The following is a 26,215-nucleotide window of genomic DNA, read 5'->3' as shown; positions in this document are numbered from 1 at the left end:
TCGCCAACATTTTTCATCCTCTGAGAACCACAAATTCATAGTCCCTAGAGGACCATATTTAGCATGTATTGTTTTAAGGACTTTGGATATTAAGTGTTAAGAAGAGAGAGAGTGTTTACAAGTTCTAATAATCAGGAATCATTGGGCAGGGACCTACATCTCCATATGAAATGTCCTGGGAATATGAAGCGTAGGACAAGATGTCTGCACCAACAGATGGATGGACTGTGTCATCATTGTCAAAAAGATTTTAAATTTCAATCAAGTGAAGCGGACACGTATGATGAAATATTTGTATTTTAAGTGCAATAGGAGACCAGTCTTTAATCAGTCTTAGAACAAATAAAGTGTCATCTGTACACACACACACACACACACTCACACACACACTCACACACACACACATCAACTAGACTTATACAGCACTTTAAAGCGATTTGGACTTGTTTTTTGGCATTCACCACACATGAACGCCCCGAGATCGCCTGGAGAACAGCAAAAGGCTGACGAGGGGCAACGCTCACACGATTTCTGTCATCGGAGGAGTCGGACCGGCAGACAGAAACCAGTGGCCAAACTGGGAGAGCCAGTATCTCTGTCCTCTGTGCTCAATGCTGGACTTCACAATGTGTAAGCAGCCCGTCACTCAGTAGCTCGATCACTGTCATCAAACACAAAGTAAAACATGACAAAGGCCAAAAAAAAACAACAGAAGGAAATCATTTCAGCACATATATCAGCAGCAGAATTGGCGATAGGAACCCTTTAAAACAACAGAATATACAATAAGGCTTTTAAAAGTCCACATATATATTTAATAAGACATGAATGTTTAAAATTTTAGGGACTGCAACACATTATGTAATAACTAAAGAAAAAAAAAATCAATAGATTTTCCCTTCGTTATGTAATAAAACCCGCAATGTGTTATAAACAGTCGAAAATGTAATAACACATGCATTATGGACGTCTTCGTACAAAAAAAACATTATAACAGTCATGCTTTCACGCATAGATCAGTTTTAAAAAAAAAAAAATGAATTCAGTAGATTATCTTTCATTGGCCAAAACTACATCGAGATGAAGACATCTTTTTTTGTTGTTATTAAATAATGCATGTCATTACATTTCATTAAAACAATTGCAAATAACACATTATGAAAAAACATTGCGATATGGTTTAATTTCTTGCAAAATGTGGGGAAAATAATTAAATATTGCATTCAAGCTATTTATTACAAATGCATCAGCCTAGTACAAAATGTGGTTATTACATAGTGAATTGCAAATGTATTACATTTTGTTTAGTTATTACATAATGCAGTGTTATTACACACAGGCATATTAAGCTTGCGCGTTCTCTTAAAAAGGTTCTTTAAAAAAAAGAAAAAAACAGCAGGAGGCAACACATGTTCACAAGGATTCATCAAGAAGGCCAAAACAAAACCAGAATACTGTGCATGAAGCTACCAAAAACATTGACAGTTGAACTGACTGCATGATGGAGGTGCACCACACTTTGTAGCCACAGTACCATTAGGGTATTCTCATCTGATCCATAGCTACTAGCTTATTGTAGAAGTCCACATCATTAAGACATCTGCTGCTGCAAGTGTGACAAACACCTCTATCAGGAAACAACTGCGCTATTTTTAAGTCACAAATCTACACCGATCTACGCTGAGCAGCACTACGCTAACGTGGCGGCATTAAAAGACAGGTGACCCTAGAGGCTGAGGATTTTGTGAAGAATTTGTTAATGAGTGGCGATGGGCCGTTGGCATCTGAATATCTCGAAGCAAGGCGGGCGTTCAAGCACAAATTTCTGGGTAGAATGGCGGGAAAGAAAATCAAAACAACAAAAAAAACGTAGGCAATCCTTAGACAACTACAGGGGAGCTCAAGTGTTGTGGGCTGTGGGTTTGTCATTGGTCAGCATCACAGCTGATCATAGTGGGGAGGGCAGGTGTGTGTGTGTGTGTGTGTGTGTGTGTGTGTGTGTGTGTGTGTGTGTGTGTGTGTGTGAGTGTGTGTGTGAGTGTGTAAGGTAATACATGAACATTCCTACATACTGGATCAGGACCTTGTGTTGCAGTAAATGATGCATCGTCTCTGAATTGCTGCTCAGCTGTACGCCACATGCACAACAAACTAAACGAGAAAAAAAACATGAATGAATGAAACGGACAACTGCTTTTATCCTGGTTAATACTGGTGGTAATGGAAAGTGAAAATGAACTAACAGCGCAGCCATACAAACTGTGGGCTGAGAGGATTCATTATTGTTTCAATAAAGAAGTCAGCCAACAAAGCACCTTTAATGTTACTACAAGGAACTTTCACTTTGTGTTGATTTTGGCGCCCCCTGTGGACAAAAGTGGTTTCCATGACCGCCACCACCGGGTGTCGTAAAAACCTGCAGCTACCAGGGTCCCTTAGGAAAACCTCTCATTTTCTGCAACAGGGGCTGACGGTGTGCCCCGCTCAATCCCGGTTCCGGTCCCCCCCCCGTGCCTCCCTTCCCTCCAGTGGGCCCATCAATGTGGCCTGGACCTCCAGCAGCGTGGTGCCTGTGCCGTCTCCCAGGAAGCGGGGCGGTGATCATCAGGTCCTGCAGCCGCCGGCGGACACAAACCTACAGCTTAAGTTGCAGACAGCTCATCCTATCGTGCGATATATCCTCCCAACCACAACCTCTTCTTTGGCCGCACCCATCTGGATCAGAGGGGGCCGGCGGAGCTGCGAGGCAAAGCTGCTGACGGCGGTCCCGCTGGAGTCAGAGCTGAAGGGGTTTCTGGTGAACTTCCTTCAACGTTTCGTCTGATGTCGCGTTATAACTATATAGAAATGACTAATCTTCTTGCTGATGGCCTTGTTTACTTAAGAAAGTCATATAGGGATATTACATTGAGACCGTTACCTAACCAGTTAAAAGTTCCTTGTATTAACTTTAATGTGCAGGGGGAATAATGTAGACTAATAACCTAATGTTTACTAACTAACTTTAAGTTTAAGGTTTTTATTTTTCTACGTTTGTGAGTTGCATAAGCAGAGTAGCATGTATTAGAGCTAACGCGCCATTAAATGCAATAAAAGGTCCTGACACAGTCGTGTGGGGAGTTTGGGTAGTGACAGAAAGGGGCACCTCAGTACATATTCACAGGTTTTAGTCAAATGTTTCCCACCTCCTCCGAAGGTCCTCCACCTTCTTTTTTGGGGGTGTAGCTGGCTTGGCCATAGTCAGCAGATCCCCAAAAGGATCCTGAGTCTTCTGGCTGTCTCCCTCAGCACGAAGCGGCTTTATCAGTGTGTTCGCGGTCGTGCTGGGGACAGAAGTGGAGTCCAAGAGACTGGAGACGGCGTGATTGCTGGCCGAGACATGAGGCAGGGAGGTGAGCGAGGAGGGGAATGCTGACTGTACCAGTCCATAGCTGGGCGGCAGAGTAGAGCTGCCGGGCGAATGTTGTCTGTAGAGCCCCGGTAGTGTAGAAAAGGACTGTGGCTGGGCCGGAGCATGTGAGTAAGAGCCCGCTGGAGGCCCGTAGACCACGCTGAAGGGATTCCCACCTACAGTCGGTGAGTAACGCATGTGAGGGGAGTTGTGCTGCAGAGACTGGGCAAAAGGGTTGAGTGATATGTGAGGATGCAGTGGGAAAGGAGGCAAGCCCTGTGGGTAGGACCTGGGTGGTAGTGTTGGTTTGCAGCACGATGAAGACGCGCCAACGTCTACCCCGTCGCTCAACGAACTGGAGGGTGCTGAGCTGTTAAGGGGGTCTAGAAGGCTTATCAGATCCATACTGTCCTCAGCGGCCTTGGTGGGCTTCATCAGGTCTCCATCCGTGGTCATGCTCAGGGCTTGCCTAAACTCTTGGCCCCCTGACGTAGTCCCTCCTTCGCCAGCTCCCGCCGGTTTAGAGCGCAGCTGGGCGGCGGGGGGTGCTAGCACATGGCCGAGCTCGGGCGTCTTCCTTCCCTGGGGACGTGGAATGGTGATGTAACCGTGGGCGGAAGGGTCCAAAGCATCTGGGCCCGGGCCAGAGCTCTCGCGGCTCGGAGAGTGGGCTTCTATCGGCGCGGGAGGTTGGCCAGGCGCAGGTCTGTCGCAGGCGGGAGGCACATAAACGGGTAAGGCTGCGTCGTCCTGCCCTACGCTCCACAGCTTGTTGTACGGGTTGGGGAGCTTGAGGCCCGGAAGCGTTCGCGAGTATTCACCGACATTCAGGTCCATCCGCTGCAAACACAAGAAGTACTTCAGACTTTTAATGGATCACGCCAGTGGTTTTACACAATCAGCCCAGTAAATATCATGTTCTTACAACCTTTATTACTGACAACTGTTTCCTAATTCCTGTGTCTTTTCCTACATTTCCCTACGTACCAAATTTCACATGACAGTGGTGCTAGATGAAGGTTTAGTTGGTTAACAACAATCCCTGAGAATCATCTTCTGAGGACCATGAATATCCACAACACATTGCATGGCCATCTGGGCATTTGTTGACAAGATTATTGCTCTGGACAAACCAAAGTGGTTTTAGTCGATGTGAACATCTGGACCAAATCCGGAATCTGGACCAAATGTTGTCTTTTTGGAAACAACACTAATAAGAAAGTATTAAAGAACTTTTTGCTGCAGATCATTTGGACCTCTAACCTGGTAGGTGAACTTGGCTTGTAGATCCTCAGTGTCTTTGGGAGTCCTCAGATCTTCGAGACTTTTGGCCAAGGTGATTGGTTGGCTGTCAGGTTCGTCCTGGCAGCCGAAGATATCTCCCAGCAGGTTGACGTTGGAGAACTTCTCGTTTACCGGGCTGGGAGGGGCAGTGTGACTCTCTGCCCCGAAACCAGGATCGTCCCCTTCTATCAACTCGGCCTCCTTCAGGGAGCGGTACGGCTGTGGCCTGTAGGGACAGCGTTTGACTTATGGTTATTCATCTGTACCCAACCCATAAAAGGATCATTGACCTTTTACCCCAAAGAAAGATGCACCTACATTTAACTCTTCAGAGTCTATGATGAATGCCATGCTTATCCCTGCACTCCCTCCTACTTATTGTTTCTCTTACTGTCAACAAATCCTATGAGATCCATAATTTCTTCATTATGGTGAGCATGGGGACCATGGTTTATTTGAAGCTGAATAAATACCACACTAAACTAAAATGTATTAATCCATGAATTACAATATTCTACAACTAATGCACCACTACTTCTGTTTGAGAAATGCTTGCTATAGAACTATGGTGTCTAGCTGTTTGATTATATTTTTAATATAAGTATATCTTTGTGACCTTTTTGCCGCTTCAGTAGGAATCAATGGGCTTGGGGCTGAGTTGTACACATAGGGTAGGGATGTCGAAAAGTATTGCATTGTTGGTTTTGGTCTTGTCATGGGAATAGTTAACAGTAAGTGGAAAAAAATATTTTTTGTGTTATCCTGTGGAGACACTTCTATTTTTGGCAAGTTAGAAAAGGTGTGTAAAAGGACATTACTATCTAGCCTAGAAAGAAAAAACAATGAAGCCAGATGGCATCGGAGGTCAATGTTAGCAAACTTCCTACACAACCTTAATTCCATTGTATTTTCGTTTTCACAGCAGTCAACTTTAAGAATGGCCACAGAGACAGTTGCTATTTAAATGAGATTAAAACAATTTGCAGTATCGTTCTGATTGGTATCTATAGCATAAATTGCCTTTCACTGTCAAAGTAAACCATGGAGATTTACTGACAGTCTATGGTTTTAACAGGTTAAGGAAAAACCTGATCCATCTATGATATTATATATTGATGGTTGACGTTGTGCTTCCAGTCAGTTGTGTGTAGATTAACTAAGATACAGTAGGCATTGTTCTTGGGTAAGGCTGGGCGATATGGATATAATCTTATGTCAAACATGATAAAGCGAATTGTTAAGGAAAATCAAGTGAGAAACAATTTGCAGTTATGATGGTAATGGTTGTTTTTGGCAAATCCAGTATGGCGAGTACCTGACAGATCAGGAAACTTCATTCTAAAAGCTATTCATAAAAGCAGTCTCTTATTAATTTGCAAAGGCCTACTGCAACCAGAGACTTTAAAGGGATTGCTACCTGGGTGAAAATAGTATTAAAAAAATCTATACCGCTGGACAAATCTTTATCATATCATACAACTATACTAATGTCCGTTATTTCCTGCTCGTGAAGCTTTAGAACACATGTACACACATTTCATTAGAAAGCAAAGCGATGAGTTAAGAAAAGCGTATTAATTAGCCAACAGTGCAAAGCCAATCAGAGAGATGCGTACAGAGGTGACCACTCGAAAGGGACGGAGAAGAGAAAGCTGTCAGGAAAGCCAGAGATGGAGTCATCGTCGTACTGGAGCTCGTCTCCAGACGAATCCTCTGAGAGAAAGACGGTGTAGTGACGAGTGGGACGGATAGAGCTACGGTGAGGAGAAGGAAGACAACAGGAAATTCATAGTTTGTTACATATATGTTAGAGAAGAGCATTAAAAGGATCAGGGAAAAGGAGGAAAATCAAGAAAAAGTTTTTAGGATTAGTAATCATAAGGGTTTCAGTTTTAATTTTCATTAACATACAGTGCATTAGGAGCAGCATGTTACTGTTAATTCATTGCACTTCATTTGAACGATCCCAAAGAAAGCTGTGCAGCTAGCTGGAAAGGAAATAAGACCACAACGGAATAATCTGTGTGTTCGCTGAAAGAAATCCAAAAACGTTGAATGTTTGTGTGTTTGTTTTCTCTCATTAAACTGAAGACATTGGTATGGGTTCAAACCTTTTCTATGTTGTGTATAATAGTATTGTCTCATACATAATGTCCATCATATGTTCATATTTTGTATTGCCTCACTTTAATAGAGCTGTATTTACTGTGTTCTATCTGATCACATTACAGACATTAATGTACATTACCACATTACAAAAGGGAGCTAAAAATATCACAGAGAAGGTAGTAAAGTGAAGCTGGTTCGCACCGCTGAGAGGCTTCTACTGGGAAGCAGCTAAAGGAAGTGTTAAACATTATCAGCTCACTTATGTTGCATGTAAGGAGACTTGAATAATTAAGCAAAAACACCTCTATTACCTCAAATAATCTTATCTACAGTTTTAACCCTCTTTCTTCAAATTCCATGCATTTTCTATCTAGTATCTTAATGTAATTCATAATAGCATTATAGACAGTGGGATATAATGTATATAATAAAAGGTAGGCTTACTGGTCAACGCTGCTTTCCAGACTCACATTGCTGCTTGGTCTCTTCAACAGCACTGGTGGCCGAACCTGTGGAAGGAAAAGAAAAAAATGAATACAGGGACCACAACTGGTTTAGCATACCTACCTCCTCATCAGACCAACGGGAATATATTTACTGCAAAAATGTTTGGAGACATTTTATGGCAGCAGAAAAATAACTTTACAGTTGTAAATGTGAAAACTGTTCCAATTGGCACAGAGCAAAGAGTGAACACAGAAATAAGGTCAAACAAATCCTGTAAATAAAAATGACAAATAAAAGTACAACAAAAATCATAAATATAAAAATTCAGTATTGCCAAAACAAACTCAATTTAAAAAGCAAAATGCATACAAGCCTTCTGGATAAAAAGGCCCACCCGCTCTACACACGGAGCTTGACCGCCCCAAAAAGCTTGCTCATTGATTTGCAAAGTTGTCCACAACTGTCTAATCCAGACAAATCCCTCCCAAGGGGGAGCAGGAGAGTCGAAGGGGGAGTGCGGAGCGAGATACTGTGTGAGGTGAAAGGCACAGGTCCATGCAGGCAATTTATAAAGAACATATCAACACAGTCAGCAGGTGGAGCTGCAGCAGTGGATGGGACACAGCTCATGGAGAACATAAAGGGACTTTAACTATCTTAACACCAGGTTGACGAATTTTGCGTCAAAATGTTTGGACTCAGTCGCCGTGTTTCCATTCACATATTTATGCGCTTTTTGAAGTATGGCATTAGAAAAGCTGTGTGCAAAAGGCAAAATATGTAAAGCTTCCTCAATTTTTGTCAAATGTTTTTCTCCTTTTTTTATTATTGCGCCAAAAGGCATATGGAAATGCTTATGTCGAATACATTCTGACGCAGCAAACATTTAGCTCATATGATAAGCTGTTTTGCTGTCAGTGGCATCCTGGATAATCCTGTAACGTGCAAATGCCTGTCTTTGTCTCCAGACAGCATGAAATTTGTCCAATACTAGCTGTCAAAAACAATTAAAATTTCCCCAATTGAAACAAATTCCTAAAGACCTGTCTATATTTTTTTCTCATTGATGGTTAGATGATCAACGTGACTTGTTTTTTGTTATCATACAACCTTTTTTACTTACCCAATTAATTATGGGAACTGTAGTTCAAAAAAAACCTTTTGCATAAATATACAGAATAATCTGAAGAATTGACATCATTTTATCACCCAGCTGTTGTTCAATCAGTGCGTTCATACACTGCAGCTCTGTAAAATTCCTAAAAACCTTTTTCCCCCCAGCATGCCACATGTCTGCCCACCTGTCCAAAATGCACAGTGATTGGCCTGTCGTCCAAGGTTCGCAGTGGCCCCTCCCTCCTAACTGCACCGGTGGAGGAGGTGAACCCTGCTGTGCTGTCTTCATCAATGACCGCTGACCCTGCTGTGGAGAAGCCATTTTCTGCCTGCTCCTGCAGAGGGGGGACAGAGGGAGGTGGAGGTTGACAAGGGAGAAAGGAGTGATGGCACTGCAGAGGGAGGGAGGTTGCACGCTGCGGCTGTGGTGGAGGGGTTCAATTAAGGTAAGTCAGGGTAGTGTTTAAGGTATTATTTGTGGGGGACAGACCAAGAACGTCACCACCTTTTTTACTCGAGCTAAAGACCCAAACTCTGGATTTACACACCAGTGTGACAGTGTTAACAAGAACAGCAAAGAATGATCCAGAATGGTTTGTCAGCAGTGTAGAGCTACATACCTTCTGTTTAAGTCGGCTCTTGACTTCCTTGATACGCATTCTGGCATGGTCCTTTGCCTGTCGAACAAACAAAGCAAGATCATTTACATTCTCGTTTATAACTCACAGTTCATTTTCTAAACTATAACAGAAGCCTGAGATGTGCTTACAAACTTGTAAACGGTCTTCATGGCTGGGTTTGCTTTGGTCTTCACTGTGTTGAAGATAGCCCCGCCTCCTTTCTGTCAGAAAACATTGACAAAGCATCTGTTAGTGACGAACACATGACTGTTCCACCCTCAGAGCATCTGTCTGTGATGGAAACATTACTGTTCCACACTCTTCCCATTAGTGAAGCTAAAAGAGTGAGATATGTCTTGATGAAGAACTTGCAGTTGGTAAAATAAAAAAGGCTTTAGAGACCCAACAGAAGCAGGGATATGATAAAAAAAGAAAAGCAGGTACTTTGCACCTGCCTGCAAAGCAGCCAAAAAAATGGAAACGGTTACATGTTTGGAAATGAATACAACCTCATGTTTCATAACGTTTACACACAGGCTCCAAAACTTCTCTCTGTCATTTAAGTGTCATTTTACACGCCCTTGAAGACAGATCCTCCTTTATTGCAATACCTAATGTTTATTTATTTTCCTCTCCCGTTAAGGTTTTTTTCCTGTATCGATATGAGGGTCCTGGGACAGAGGATGTTGCATGTTGTACAGATTGTAAAGCCCACCGAGGAAAATTTGTGATTTGTGTTTTTGGGCTACACAAAATAAATTAAATTTAATTGAAAAAGGTTACATTTTCTGCATTCTTTTGGGCATCAGTCAGAGCCACCAGAAATGTGAACCTCATCATCCACAAAAGGCATTTGATAAGCTGTTTCAGTTCATTGATAGGTCTCCCAGAATGGGGGATGATTGCAAAACTAGGGAGGGCGTTAAGACAGATAGTGAATGTGCACTAGGCAACTAAACGATAGCTTCTTGCTAATGTCATTCATTCATTAATCCCGTTTGGGACTGGTTTTATCCATTGCACCCCTGTAATTATTTCACATTGGTCATGTATGGTGAATTTTGCAACAAATCAGACTACGTGTGCATAGTGTATACGAAAAATAGGGACATGGAGTGCAATGGCCTTTAGACTCTAATGATCTAATCTGGTCAGTAGCTGTTGGGATATCGATTCCTGGACAGATGGACGGACATACATCGTGCCTTGACACCACTCTGTTAGTAGGAAAAACACAAATGACCATGAGAAATACCCTCAAAAAACATGCAATGTACTCTTTAGAGTAAAGTTCTGTAACTGTGGATAGAAGCATTCAGACTCGCTCACCTTCACAGTGAACAGCCACTGGTGGTAGGTCTTGTCACTGCCTGTGGGGGGGTCACAGCAATAACAGGTCAACAACAAGTAGTGGGCATGCTGGGTAAATACTGAAACAGTCTAGGAACTCAACACTAAGAAATAAGTAAGGCTGACCCAAATGCTTCAAAGCTAGGACCTTTGCCATAACATCCAAAAAAAGTACCAAAATGCAGCAGGATTAAAAAAATAATAATTATGCATTACCCCCAATATCCCATATAGCCAATAGCCAATAACCAATGAAATCCACTCACATTAGACAATAAATGCAAAGTAAAGAACAATATAAGTAAATATTGCAGGTTGGAGAAAAGTTGTCGTTGTTGAGCAGCTTGCCGCTGAGATTGTGTGTTTCATGTGACAAGCCTGAGAGTTGTGTTGAGGCTTTTAGAGGTCTAGAATTGAGGCACTTGTAATTATCTCAAGACTGAGCCAGGTGTAGTTAGGGTTAACAGATGTTAAGAGACAAAATAAGATAATGGAAAGAAAAAAAGTGATCTGGCTCTGGATCACTGTTTGAGTGATCCTCCTTCAAATGGATAAGTTTAGGTGCGCTGTGCTTCCATGTCAATAAACCTTGTTGATGAGTGACACACTAACACATCACATCTGACTCACCTGCATATTCGCCCATGTTGATCTCCTCCTCAAAGATGTCACTGAAACCCTCTCCTGAGTTCAACAGGTCCAACCGGCCGTCAATGAACTGCAGGTAGAACCACAACATGTATTAAGAGTGTAAGAGGAGGGGGGTGACATAGAGATGTGTGTGTGTGTGTGTGTGTGTGTGTGTGTGTGTGTGTGTGTGTGTGTGTGTGTGTGTGTGTGTGTGTGTGTGTGTGTGTGTGTGTGTGTGTGTGTGTGTGTGTACCTGTTTGAAGAGCTGCAGCTGGATGGCGTTCTGGTGGAACTGCCTCATGGAACTGGAACGATGGCTCACGAAGGTTTCCTCATTAAATGTTATCGGCTCTCCCTAAAAAGGCGGGAAAACAATCCTGCTGTCACAGTACTGTAAAACTCGATCACAGTCAACATCTATATTCAGTTCCCAGTGGCCCAGAGGGGTGTGGTATGAAGCAAGTTGGACAGAGACAAGCTTTCTTAGCGTTATCTCTGGTCAAAGATATCGGGCACCACAACGGCAGTTATCAATTGTGTTTGTGGATCCACAGTTTCTCCCTCCGGCTCTCTGCATATTCCCATAGAAGTGGGTTTTCTGCCTCATTTGACTCTTCTAATTCACAAAGTGGACAGATCGCCTGCAGCCCACTTCAGTCCAGAGGAACAACCATGGACTGTATATAAAAAGTCACAGTCATCTTGACGTGGACTGATGTTTTGGAGCCTCGAGTTCGGCGATCATCTTGGATTACGGCCGACGCCATCTAGATTTTTGCAACCTTTGAAAGGAATTTATTTGGTATGCGATGTAGAGACGCTGTAGTGCGCTGGTAGCATTAGGGACCTGTCAATCACAGTAGGCCCGCCCTAAAGCATATTCCGCTTTATGGTCTATTTGATTCTAAATGGACCATAATTTACACAATGAACGTCATGCTGTATTGAAGAAGACTTGAAACTAGAGATTGAGACCATAAACTCATGTTTACAATGTTTACTGAGGAAATAAATCAACATTTAGAGTCAAATAGACTGTGATTGACAGGTCGTTGCTGCTACCAGAGACGTATACAGCGTCTCTACGTCACTCCTCCGCATTCGAAATATGGTAACTTCTGTCACATGTTGCGAAAAAAACAACATGGCGATGGCCGTATTCCAAGATGGCGATGGTAAAATAGCTGAACTCGAGGCTTCATAAAGGCCAATGAATGTGGATGACGTCATGATGACTACGTCCACTTCTTATATCGAGTCTATGGTTGGCTATAGTGAAATCCCAGAAACATAGCCCCTTATCTGAAGTCAGACCAGTGGGTGATGGGTTCCTAGATTGCATACATACAGGCTGCTGTATGTATGCATGCTGATCCAGCCAGGGTAAACTCAGTGACATTGAAAACTCAGACTTTAGGAAACACTTTGCCGACCCACTTATGTTGCTTTGTAGCACATCCCTCTGGTTTGTGAGAATGTGGTTGCCGTCGTCAACGGCGGCATAACCATGTGATCAACCTCCTCCCTCATCCTTCATGTCTGCGGTCTACACTATGCACTCACCGACTCAATCTGCAGAGCGTTTCTGTAGCTGCCGAACAGAGCCGCCTGACTCCTGAGGAAGGCTCGGGCCACACCGTCCCCGGTCGTTGTGGAAACCTTCCTCAAACGGTTCTTTAGAGATGAGACCTGCGGGACACAAAGCCACGGTTCACACAACACAATCTCAACTGCGAATACTGATATCCACATTTAAAGACGCATCGTGTTGTGTGCAGAAGCTCCTTACCACATCGTTGGGCAGACTTTGGAGGTCATCGTAGGGCGTTTCCAGGGTGTTTGTGTCCACGTTCAGGACCACCACGTCATCCAGAGCCATCCCTCGTACTTTCTACAAGCAACAGGAACAAGAGTCAGCTGCAGACTGTGCTTGTGAGACAGGTGGATAATACACAATGTAAAGTTATAAAGTTATAAACGTGTACCTCCATGAGACTGGAATGTACTCCGATGAGGTAGGGCATTGGGGCACTGAAAAAGAAGAGCCAGTTTTATTCAAAATGTATTCCTGAGATAAAAACTGGGTTATAGAACCCAAACACAGCAGTCACTGACAATTCTAATGAGCATGTCAAGCTTTGTCTGGCAGATATGAAATCTTGGTCATACAGTGTTCTTCAAATGCTCCCTCAGTTCTCCTGGAAGTCCATTATTTTCTGCATGTAGGCCTGTCACAATAACTACTATTGTTGAACGAGATATTATATATATATATATAATTAACAATATTATTGTAATTTTAAGTCTATTTTATGCCAATGATATAATGATAATATAAAAGCATTATAATGCATTGTACACCCTTTTGAAAGACCAATGTACTTTTAATTCTTAATAAAAAAATTGGAATGTGAAAAAAATATTTAAATATTCTTTTAAATCAATAAAACACGAATAAAATAAAACCACACAACAAAAACATTAAGGACGTGCTAAGTTTGCATTATCAGCCAATTAAAAAAGGGAGAGGTCTTAATTACAAAAATATGAAGTACGACTTATAATAAAACACAGAAAAATAGAAGTAAAGTCAAGGTTCTCTCTGCAGTCAAGGTAAATAAAAGGACATATTTTAAGAGTTACTGTTATCGCTTATGATTCACTTCAGCACTTAGTAACCTGAATGTGAATATTAACCATCATCATCATAACATGAATACAAAACATGGTCTGAAACTCATAAAAAGAACAGGTTTGCAGTCTGCCTACTCACCAGCAGTAGTCCAATAGATGTTGAGGCAGGACAGGAATGTAAACATGTTGCCAGTGCATTGGATACAACATGGCTGTAGACCCATGGACACAAGCTGTTAACTGAGGCCAAAGATAAATATCAAACACATGGTATGGGATGTCAGGTCTATATGTGCAGCTATTTAAAGTTTCAAATGCAATTCAGGAATGACAAAAACATATTAAATGTTCTTTTAAAATACATATGGTTGTATGTTATTGTTAGAGATGGCATACAATCTAAATTATGTAGAATTCATTACAATTATAAAAAAAAAAATATTGTATATAAATACTCAATTGCAAAACGTAACATACAACTATTTTAAAGAACACTTCACCCCCATAATGATCATTTGTATATCAATTAAGGTGTAGCGTTTTGCTGTTGTTAAATGCGGCTCCATTTACTTTAATTCATCAGGAATTATTCGTTCACGGTGGAGGCATGAGAGAAAAACATGAATGAATACAATTTCCAATTGAGTGTTTCACTTACAGTGATTCATATTGTTCATTCAATGTCAGGGGGAAAAAAAACAGCTCACACAGTGCAACAACTTCAAATAACAACCATTATTTGTAAAGCTTTAAAATGACGTCATAAAATAATTTCTATAACAGATTTACTCATCACTGAGAGATTTAACAGACCACAAAGGAGAGAGCCGTAGGAGAGAGAAGGAACAGAGGGTGGACTCTACTTACAGTGCTTAGCTTGCTACAGCAGATGAGGACTCGACGTTCATAAAGCATACTAGCGTACAGATGAAGCATGTTATTGACATCTACTGCTACAAAGTACTCTGTTAGGTTTCTCTGCAAGGGTCAAACACAACAAGAGAAAAAAAAATAGCAGAGTTAGTTGTGAAGGTAAAGACCAGTGGTGTTATCAATTTCTTTTTCATGTCATAAAACTTTAGTATTCAGGAGCTATACAACTATACATTATTGAAATCTGGGCAAGTGCAGGCTGCAAGTTAGGTGAAAAATAAAATTACTGTTCTCATACCTCATAATTACCTTAATTACCTAACACTCGACTTATTTTTCCAAAGTCATAATTGTTATATCTAGCTAATGTAGTTTTCTGTTTTTATCCATTGTCTGTAATTGCAGGCTGCAATACACAAAGCCACCCACAATTTAAGTTGTTGCTAGGCAATCACAAAATCCCCTGGCTTTAGCCTTTGCATTCCCGGTCCAACCACACAGGGTAAAGAGGATGTTAGCTAACAACTGACGCTAAACCTTATCGTTAGACAGTGTTGAGGCTCCAATCTGCTCAGACACGACCCGCAGCTGTGGGCTAGCGTTAGCTTAACAAATAACTACTTGTTGTCTTCGCCACTAAGGAATGCCTTTTCTATCTATTCAACCACTTGGACAATGGGAGAAAAAATTCAACTCGGGGCATTCAGGGCTGTCCTCCAGAACCAGTAGCCCCTTGAAGTGGAAAAATATGAGTCGCTCAGCAACGACAAAAACAGCATGAAAATGGTCAATAGACTTATACTTGTATGATGTCCTTCTGGTCTTCCGACCACTCTAAGATTTTTTTTACACCACATGTCATTAACACACTGACGGCAGGGGATACCTGGGAGAGCAGCTTGGAGTTAAGTGCTCTGCCAAAGGACACATCTACATGGACTAGAGGAACTTGGGATTGAATCGCCAATCTTCTGTGCCATATTCGACCCTAAAACACTTGTAATTGCTTTTAATGAGTGAAGCGTTTTGCGCACTACTTTTTCGTTGCTGAGAGCCTTGTGTTCTAGCAGGAATGCCCTGAACGCCTTGTGTTGAAAAAAATTCAACGAATAGTTGATAAGTGGCATTTGAAATTTTTTTACAGGAGTAGTCCAACCGTAGCTACTGTGATCTGAACAGAAAACAACAGGAGGCAAATTAGCGCGCTCTGAGCATTAGGGCAAGTTGTTTTATTTAATTTAAACTGTCCTGTTAACCATTAGGAAGAACTGCAGTGTATTGAGGCAAAGCTTCACTCGAAGTAAAACTGTGTCATAGCAGTATTGGGGCGACTGGGGCTCAGTGGTAGAGCAGGGTCGTCCTTCAATCCGAGGATCGGCGGTTTGATCTTGGCTCCTCTAGTCCATGTTGATCTGTCCTTGGGCAAGACACTTAACACCAAATTCCTCGTGCAGGCTGTGCCAGCAGTGCATGAATTGGTATGTATGATTAGTTAGTTCTGAAGGGCAGGTGGCACCTTTAGTAGCCCCTCCCATCAGTGTATGAATGGGTGTGAACGGGTGAATGATGACATGTAGTGTAAAAGCCCTTTGAGTGGCCGTAAGACTAGAAAAGAGCTATACAAGTACAGTCCATTTACCATTTGAGCCTGACAAATGCTTGAACACACAGTAATTATAAACTATCTGACTTTTAAATTTGCGTTTCAACTTAACCAGGTTCTGTGTTAAAGCATCCTCCACCTTCCAGGACTTTGCACCACATAAAACCCACTACTCTGACCTATCAGCACGGGGGGGAAATGACAACACTCACATTCTCAGGTATGCTGGGGAGTTCCCTTATGTCAGGCACAGTGAAGAAGGAATGCTGGAGATAACAGAAAACAAGAGTCAGTGCCAGTTTGAATCCATCAGTATGGTACAGAGAATTAAAAGCAATGCACAAGAAAGTGAAAAAGAAAATGCGGTAAACTAGTGGCACAACGGATCTAAAACTCATGGTTCAGATCATATCACGGATCACGGATTGGATCAGCACAAAAGAAAAAAGGAAGCAAATATAACTTTTACAGACTCTTATCACGTTTTTTTGCCGCCAATACTAATTGCCAATCAGTGATGATCCATATTGGCGGATACAGATCCCTTTGTGGTTTGATTATAGCAGTGGTTCTCAACCTTTTTTCAGTGATGTACCCCCTGTGAAATACTTTTTCAGCCAAGTACCCCCTAACCAGCGCAAAGCATTTTTGGTCGAAAAAAAGATGTAATACTAAGCGCTGTGCCATCAGTGTCTGATTTATTAAACTGTCAACACTGACGATTGCATTGTTGCATTGAATTCAGTTTATGAACTTACACTTGTATTTTATTGAATATTTATTAAATAACTATTTTTAAAGGATTTTTGAATGGATGCTATATATTTAAACTGTGTAATTCATCCACAGTTTACATGAGTGCTGAACATCAAGGGGGATCAGAATGGATCACGGATTTACAGTAGACCGTTACACCACCATGGTCAACTCGTTCTTTCCCCTCTACTATGACACATAATTGGTGATGCATTTAGTGTAGTAATCCTGTATGGCAGTTGACACTGAAGTCTCATATGTAAGTAATTCAACCCTCATTGAGATTATTTTTCTTTGGGAGGAACACAGATAGTTGTGGTGTTTCCATCTTAAACGGTGCTCAGTTGCACGTGATGTGAAGTTGGACTCACCACACCGAGATGAACGGGGACCCCGGGCTCGGGGATGGGGAGCGTGTGCAGGGACACCAGGAACTCCTGCCATTGGCTTTCCTGAAACATTCAGAAGATTCTTAATCCGTGCAAAGGCCATGGAGGAAATGCATGACGTCATGCAAAGCAAAGATACACAGCTCCAAAGTCAGATGAGTTAGTTGGGAGGCAAACTGACAAAGGATTACTACTGCAAAATCATAGAAGGAATCCGGATTTATGGGTGTCACGATATACCGGAGATGACGATAACCGTGCCAATGAAAAATAATAAAATAATACTACTATCATAATAATAATACACTTAAGAATATGTTGTGTAAATAACCCACCGGCTCCTCAATTATTTTATAAAACAGGTAGCTCAAATCAAGCAATCTAATTGGTTCATAGCCGTGATGGCTATGAACCAATTAGATTGCTTGATTTTACCCACATACCACTGCTTTGAACTGTAATTAATTAGCAATTTCATTTTCACTCTATAATAGATGAAGACATACAAATAATGTCAATCAATAATATTATCAATATAACAAATAATGCCAAAAAAATAATATTACCAATGTGAGATGAACAAAAATGCGGGCCTACTTTATTGTGAACATTGTTATTAAAATGTCTAAAACAATAGCTCACATCAGACCGTGGTATGTTGTCATTATATTACAGCTAAGAGGGTTGAACAATGCCCCTTAGCTTTGACATAATTTCATGTTGTGAGCTATTGCTTAATTATATATACAGTTATGGTTACAGACTCTCTGTCCACCTCCCTACACTCGTATTTTGACTTTACTTCATTTCCAAAAAAGAGACAAAACGATAGACTATATACAGTATAACAAGTGGACGTAGTCTTCCAGACGTCACCCATTGTTTTGCAGAACGCCATTTTAAAGCCTCGAGTTCGGCGATTTCGCAAATGCCATTTTGTATTATGGCCGTCGCCATGTTCTTTTTTCGCAACCAATGAATGAAAGTCACCATATTTGGAATGCAGAGGAGTGAAGTAGTGACGTCTATACGGCTCTAGTAGTGACAGCGACCTGTCTATCACAGTAAGCCCGCCCTAAAGCATACCCTGCTTTATGGTCTATTTGACTCTAAATGGACCATATTTACTAAATGAACATCATGCTGTATTGAAGAAGACTTGAAAGTAGAGATTTAGACCATAAACTCATGTTTACGGTTACCCTGGACAAAACACCCAGTAAACTAAATTAAAGATGAATATTGCCTGATAGCCTTTTTTTTTTTTGATATCGTGATATCATGAGTTGTCTTGGCTACAGAAATCATGGAGTGACAATCTGATATCATGGCAGCACCATGTAAACTTATTCATTATTGTCTATTTCAGTTGATATTTTTCCTGGTGAAAACTGGAGCTAAAGAGAAAGACATTTTTCTTTAAATTGAGCTCAAAAACAAAATACTGATGACAGCTGACACTTTCAGTGAAGAAATCCAGAACGCTGATATAACGCAACACCCCCATAACAAGATGAGTCGGCTGTCAGGACTCACCTGGCCTTTGATGGTGTAATCTGCAAGGATATTAAGCAGTTTGTAGAAGACTTCGAACCAGGGCAGGTAGCTGAGAGGAAAACAAACAGCGTAAGTCTGTGCGTTGGAATGATGGTACTGTAAATGCTTTTTATATTCAAGTAACATCCTGGTTGTTTTAATTAAATTTGTACCTATGTTAAATAAATAGCAATAAATTGACATAGCTGATGGACAGATTGCACCAAAAGTTCTAAAGGTTTGGTGGGGTAAAGACCCTTTCCTGTGAATATTGCTAGACTACACTGACTGCACAAACCAACAGATAGACAAACAAACTCACCTGAGAATGCAGTAGCAGGTGTGGGCACCCGAGGAGAGGCGACAGAAGCCGAATCTCTGTTTGCTCTCGATGTCGGTCAACACAAATGTGAAGTTCTGGCCTACTTGGTTGACTGTCAGACTGCAGGGAGAGAGAGGTTCGGATGGCAGACAGAGAGATAGAGAGAGATAGACAGAGAATTAGAATTCACAAAATCCTTTACTAAACAACAACAAAGAACACAGGGTAAATCTGTTTAAATCAATTCTTAACTACAGATAAAGTAAAATCAAATACGTTAGCATTACCGCCGCGCGATTATCTGTCTCAACGAGCCAGTCATGTTGCAGTTTACATCCATGTCTGTCCAATATGTCATCACTTTATCACTTCATCCTATTAGACATTTGTGTAAAATTGCTATAATTAGCGTTTTAACTGTATATAAGAAGTGGAAATAGTCATAATGACGTCAACCATTGGTTTGTGGGCTGCCGTTCTGAAGCCTTGAGTTGGCCAAATTTACGGTCGCCATATAAGATTACAGCAGTCACCATCTTGGCTTTTTGCTAAATTGGACCATAATTTCCTAAATGAACATCATGCTGTATTGAAGAAGACTTGAAACTAGAGATTGAGACCATAAACTCATGTTTACAATGTTTACTGAGGGAATAAATCAAGAGAGAAGTAGAGTCATTTTCTCATAGACTTCTATACAATCAAACTTCTTTTTGGAACCAGAGGAGTCGCCACCTGATGGTCAGTAGAGAGAATGCAGGTTTTAAAACACATCTGCTCTACTCAGCAGAACCAGAAGTTGCAGCCTGGTTATGGCACAAAAAGGGTTTGTGAGGTCACTGTGACGTTTGACCCGAAAATTCTAAACAGGTCATCCTTGAGTTTAAGTGGACATTTGTGCCAGATGTAATGAAATTCCCTCTATATGTTCCTGAGACATCACATTCACGAGAATAGAAGGGATATATATGGAAGGACAACCCTAACACACAAGGCCTCCGGCCACGACTGTCGCCAGAGCATTCGTATAAAAAAATTATTAGTTACACAAAAATGAACAACAGCAAATAAAAAAAAAAACACAAAACCAAATTGTACTAGAAAGAAAGGAGACAAAGCTCCATCATCCTGTCCAACACAGAGGAGCCCGCCTAGAGCATATTTAGAGCCAAACGCCTCCAGGCTCCCTACCATCCTGTTGTAGGATTACTCTATTTTAGGGGGACCTGCACCAGGTCCACACACCCTACCCCCTTGATCTGGTGTTTCTTGGTCCACCAAATGGCCAGTATGGCCACCCCTGTCAAAAAGGTGATCAATATACTGGTAATCTTTCCTCTTGACGCGTACTTTGGTCAAAAAACAAATGTCAAAAGAAAAAGATATACCCAGATACCATTGCTCCAAAAGATTAAACAACCACTGAGCCTGGACCATTTAAGGAACAGATGCACAATCATTTCTTCATCCAAGGAAATCCCTCCCTAGTTATCAAGTTTTAGTTTTTAACGCCTAAAAATGGATATCGGTATCTGCTTCAGAGATCCAGTATTAGTCGGGCTATGCTGTGCAAAAACTTAGTAGAGTCCCAGTTGTGTTCCGCTCACATTGCAAAACAAACTGATGTTCACACGCTAATATCTTGAAAGATGAGTGTTAAAACCTCCACGATCAAACCCAACTGCTGTGCCGTCGTTATGATTTTACTAATATTTCACACAGAGAAACTGAAAGCAGAGCGTCTTGATCTTCAGTCATGTGACCGATTTCTGCATGATACAGAATATGTGGACAGGGTTTACTTACTGGAGAGAATTACATCAAATCCGTTGGATGTGATTGGATCGCTCAAAAAGGGGCGTGGCTTAGTGAACAGAGCAACATGATAGGAGGAGTTCAGGAGCTGCAGTGGACTGCTGGTTGGTGGACCCAGAGGATTAATACAGGTTTATGAATTTATAACACCTACTCAGATATTGCTCTTCTATTTCATACCTGTGTGGTTGATGGGCGGGGTTAGCTAGCAGCCCCACATCACAATTGATTGGATACATTTCTGTCAACGCCTCTACATTCAATATGAGTCATTTTGTCACATTTTTGACACATATTTATTTAAGGGATAAATGAACACAGACACGGGATTCTAACTGGGAAGATGTATTTTTCTTTTAGCTGTGTCTTTAAAAGTACTGTATGTTAAAACATGTGAGTGTGTGTGTGTTTGTGTGTGTGTACCTGTCCATGTTGAAGGGGAAGCAGAATTTGGGCACAGTCTGAAGAGTCTCCTGTCGGACCAAGATGATGGATTAATAGAGAACAATAGTTACATGGATTATCATCAATATGTTATATATATTGTTCCATTGTGTTTAAGTGAGGGAAACAAAAAGCAAAAGGAAGCACAGTATATTATGTCTTTCCAACCTTGTCTGTGTAGTCTTCAGGATATTGTCTCCGCACCTCCGGCCCTGTTAGAAATGGACAAACATAAAATGACTGTGGACAAGTGAACAGGACCCAATTGGGCACATTCCTTTTGATGAAATGAGTCAAAATGTATATCAAGCTTGGTAGTTAAAAACAAAAAGAAAGAAAAAACAGTGTGATGATTCTGCTTCTTTGGAAACATGATCAGCTGACCACCTCACATCTGAGTTTGCCCCCTTTTCCTGTTTCAACATGAAATTTCCCTGACCAAAAAGCAAGGTCTAATGAAGAAAAGGGTTTTCCCAGTCTGCTGTAGAAGAACTTGACTGTCCTTCACAGATCCCGGACCTCAACCGGGACTACTACTACTTCGGGTGTAGAACGCGGACTGTCAGCCAGACCTCATTGCGTAACATCGATGGTGGACCTCACTAGTGCTCTTGTGGCTAAACGGGAGCAAACAGATTCCAACATCTGGTTAAAAAGTCTTCCAGAGGGATAAATCAGTGCAAATGCTAATGCTAATGAATGAATTACATTGGCAAGAGGCTACTGTATCGTTTAGCTACCTAGCGCACAATCACTACTGTCTACTGTCTCGTTTGGCATGATGACATTTGCATTTATGGTGGCTCTTAGTGGTCAAAAGATTTGACGGATGCAAAAAAAGAAAATTTAAACTGTATGCCTGATGAAATGTCCCAGTGTTTAGGAAATTCTGGAGTAAATACCGTTAAACATCATCGTCTATTTTCCATTTAAGTTCATCCAATTAAATGAAAAGAAAAGGTTGCTGCATATTCTCTCCAGCAGGTGGACTCAAATGTAAAAAGGCTAAAGAACCTTTTAGGAACACAAGGAACGGGAGATATTGACTCTGCAGGACAAAACTTGATTTTAATCCTCGTATTTGTATTAGAAACAATGTCTTTTGGAGAGAATAAATAAAACGGTATCCCTGGTTGTTAAAAGACCTGAGTGAATGTGTGAAGCTGTTCTGTGAAGCCAAGCTAAAAGAAATTACAATCAAGACTAAAAAAGGTTTGACGTTTAAAAACAGCAGAGGAAGTCAGACAGAAGCTTTGTTTGTCACAGAGATGGATATGGCATCTTAAATACTGAACAGGAAATGATGAGAGGCACAGGACTCCAACAGGAAGAGATTCTTAGAAATATAGCTGACAACCTCTCCTCAGTATCCAGGAAATCGGTCACATATTGCAGATTACAAAGAAAAACGTGTAAAGAATTATGTCCCCATAACACTTAGTGAACAGTTTGAATGAGTCTTGGAATTATAAGAAAATCCACCGAAGAGTGATGTTTTTTTACTTTATACTGATCAGAATGTTTCAATTTAATACTTGTATGTTATACTAACATTAAAAAAAGGAAAATTGTAAGTTATGTCCCAAAAAATTCTACTCAAATTTGTGTAGCAGGACAACGGGCCTCATGCAGGAATATTTTGTGTATCAGCGTCAAAGAAAAGATGCATGTGTGTTCTGGCTTTAGCTGAACCTGCAGCCTTCAGGTACTTACCAGAGCTGTGTGTGCCTGGATGTGCTACCTCCAGATACACCTCAAAAGTGGACTCGGGGTTCTCTCTGGAAGAGAGAATTCATAATTAGCACTTTGCATGTTATGGACAAATTAGGGATTTTTACAAATCTACCTTGTGGCATGATCGCCTGTGGTATAACATAGATTACCTATCATACAGTGGTCAAACATAAATTAAATTATCGTGTGAACATCAATGATATCAGAAAATAGCAGTGGTAAACCAGGTCCAAATAAATGTGCTTAAATGGAACATCCACTCCAACATCGCAGAGTAGGAGGAGTTAAAGATAACAGTCGTACTATTAACTAAAGTCGTAGGCGATGATGCGAAGCTGGTCCGGTCTATAGCTTGGAGGCATAAAGCCCCTCTGTTATATCTTTTTAAGGACATGGCAGGGAAACCCATCTTTTGATGGTGCAGCCAACTACACAGCATCACTTCTGAAAAGCATATTGAAGGAAACTTTTTGTTTTAAGTAGAAGTTTGGAGACAGCGCTGTTGCCGTCTAAGAGACGCATTATTGGTGATTAGAGCCTACTCTGCGAGGCGCATTTCCTGTTTGATGCAAGCGTACTGCTGCCGAAAGGATCCTAATAAAATGAGACAAATACGTCCTAATTTCCAATGGTTACTTGGAAAGGTGTATGAAGTAAAATAAAGGCATTTCAGTCTGTCAATATCAGCCCCTGATGTTGCTTTACACAGAGTCGATTAATCAAACTCATAACCCAGAGGGACAGGATTGACCTCTGTGTCCGTGACCACCTATCCAATCTGCACCGTCTCAAACGTCAGCTAAATTTACTGACCCAAAGCCTTTTTTGCCAATATCTAGACACAAGAAATAAAGACCTGTCTCCTTGGAGTTAGAACTATCACATTTCATCCAGATGTTGTCACCCTTGTGATTCTTACTGTAGTTCAAGGGCGTCAGTCATCTTTTTCCATAAACTGTGGATGCGTATCTGCTGTATAAAAAAAGGCCATATACTGTAGCAGAGTTTTTTTTTTTTTTTAAGAAGTCAGCAAGTTGCATACATACTGTATTTATTTTACAAACATTTAGTTACAGTACTGTATGTGACTGGCCTGCCGCTGTCCTTTCAGCACCACAGCTCTGCTCAGCCATCTACACCACACTGACTGCTAGCAGATGTAAGGTGAAGTGAAACAGATGAGGCTTTCAGGGGAATGCTGCTATAGTGCCATCTGTCCTTTAATAAAACACTAGTGGCTTCATCTAACTCTGAGTTTACGGAGGTTGAATCAAAGAAACATGTCACACTAGATTTAGTAACGTACCTAATGAATATGCCATGGACAACAAAACTTGCAGTAGCAAGGATTTTTGAAATATATGTTCTATAATAACAATACTGTTGGAATGACATATTATATTACATCACACTCAAACACACATACACTCCAGAAGTTATTATAAAATACCTTTTGTCTAAACAATATCATAATCAGCCTTTAACCCCCGCTATGTATAATTATCAGACAGAAACTGCTCTTTGTGATGTGAAACTCCCTAAAATAAACAGAAAGGACACAGAAGGAGTGACCTCTGGGTCCACAATGGTAACGCTTACTCAACAGACTGCATACGAGGTGGTGTTTGGTTCTGAGGACATCTCAGATAAATCCAATAATCTATACGCTGATGTTTAAGAATAAGACTGTTGGCTTTCGCTTGACACATTTGTTCCCACATGAGGTTGGGACATCAGCTGCTGCCGGATCACACTGCTGACAAGACGATTCTGAAATCACTGTCTGCATGTGTGTCACATTGCTTGAACTGTCCCTTCGCTGCTGAATGAGGAAGCCAGGTTGACGGCCTCATAAAAAAAATTGATCTTTACTGGATTTTATTTTGGGATGATGTGACACTCATTTACCTAAAATCATAATAACTCACAAGCTCATTTCCCATTAAGTATTAGGGTGACCAGACGTCCCCTATGTCCCAGATTTTGCTGGCAAGTAAGACCAGGAAGCAGAGCCCACTGGTGGATGTCTGATAGTTTGTCTCTCTGTTAGTGTGTCAGTCTGGTAGTGCTGCTTGTCTGTCTGTCTGTCTGTCTGTCTCTCTTGTACGTATATAAAGTCAAACACATGATTTTGAACAATAGCAGGTTGACCTTTCTTTTTTACACTTTTACCGTGTTTTGGTTAGATTACTGCGGTTATGGTGCTGTAAACTGCACCGTAGTGTATAACAGGACGAACGGTACCATGGTGAAAATGCACGAAACCGAAATTTATTTTTTATTACATAGATAAGAACACTGGATATGTTGTTGATAAAGCCTATTAACCTCCGAAATGGAAACGTCTCCTGTGTTTTCACCAGCTTGATAAACACACCCTCAAAAAACGACGGACTACAAATGTCCAAAAGCTAACGGTGAAAGCTAAATACGATATTTACATTATGTCGGAGGAGTGACATGAAGCTAGAGGACGACTAAACCCACAGCTGGTAGGACTGACACCTAGCACCCAGTTACCATGTTTACACTAGTTGTTGCCCACATACAGAAACATACTCCTAACCCACTGCTGTCCGTCTGGACCCAGAGAGCTTCGTATTAGCATGATGCTAACATCCTTGAAAACCTTAAGGAGCCACTTAACGTGCTTTGTGTTTCAGCACAGTGTTTTTAGCCCGTGTCGCAACAAGTCAGGGCCTTTGACTGGACTCTTATGTCCCCCCGATGATTCGCTGTGACAAAGCTAACGCGGCGGCGGGACGCTAACTGTCTCCGTCAGACCGGCGGACCGGCGCTCTTACTTGATCCGGGACCCCATCCTCGCTTCTCGCACCGCCGTCGTTGTCGGTAGCGGCTCGCGGTGCACGGACGCGCCTGGTCCGAAGGTGTTTTGTTTTTTCCGGATGCTAACCTGTCACACGGAGCCGTGCAGCGCCGGTCCGTCTACGACACACGCTAGGTCACGCTCCGCCCCGCGGAACTATGGGGCTTGTAGTTGTTTTGTAGGAGCTCGAGCTTTTATTTTTGGCTAATGAATACAACAATTTTATGATAGGGTTAAAAAAAAAAAAAGGATGAAATTTATCTATTGCCATTAATGCATGAAATGCAGGCTTAACAATAATAAGGCTAATTATTACTTCAAATAAAAACACTAAA

At 41.3% G+C, this 26,215-nt stretch overlaps 1 protein-coding gene across 2 annotated transcripts; it reads right to left on the bottom strand.

Moving 5' to 3' along the window:
* Nucleotides 1–290: 290 nt before the first annotated feature.
* Nucleotides 291–25,951, bottom strand: dennd1a (DENN/MADD domain containing 1A). Of its 2 annotated transcripts, XM_054612280.1 has the most exons (22): nt 25,858–25,951; nt 23,033–23,097; nt 21,488–21,531; nt 21,299–21,348; nt 19,061–19,180; nt 18,739–18,808; nt 17,185–17,265; nt 16,270–16,323; nt 14,449–14,559; nt 13,721–13,821; nt 12,933–12,978; nt 12,737–12,838; nt 12,511–12,636; nt 11,201–11,302; nt 10,948–11,035; nt 10,297–10,337; nt 9,117–9,188; nt 8,968–9,024; nt 8,533–8,682; nt 7,229–7,293; nt 4,655–4,901; nt 291–4,231 (listed from the first exon to the last, which is right to left on the bottom strand). In XM_054612280.1, the coding sequence occupies exons 1-22, from the start codon at nt 25,872–25,874 to the stop codon at nt 3,167–3,169; spliced, it is 2,874 nt and encodes a 957-aa protein (XP_054468255.1). In that variant the 5' UTR covers nt 25,875–25,951; the 3' UTR covers nt 291–3,166. The 2 variants fall into 2 exon arrangements, with proteins under 2 accessions (XP_054468255.1, XP_054468256.1); XM_054612281.1 differs by lacking the exons at nt 21,299–21,348; nt 21,488–21,531; nt 23,033–23,097; nt 25,858–25,951 and adding an exon at nt 19,348–19,392.
* Nucleotides 25,952–26,215: the final 264 nt, after the last annotated feature.

Source organism: Anoplopoma fimbria, chromosome 14, assembly GCF_027596085.1.
Source record: "Anoplopoma fimbria isolate UVic2021 breed Golden Eagle Sablefish chromosome 14, Afim_UVic_2022, whole genome shotgun sequence".
NCBI lineage: Eukaryota > Metazoa > Chordata > Actinopteri > Perciformes > Anoplopomatidae > Anoplopoma > Anoplopoma fimbria.
The sequence above is the reverse complement of the archived record's forward strand: the minus strand, read 5'-3'. Positions and strand labels throughout refer to the sequence as shown.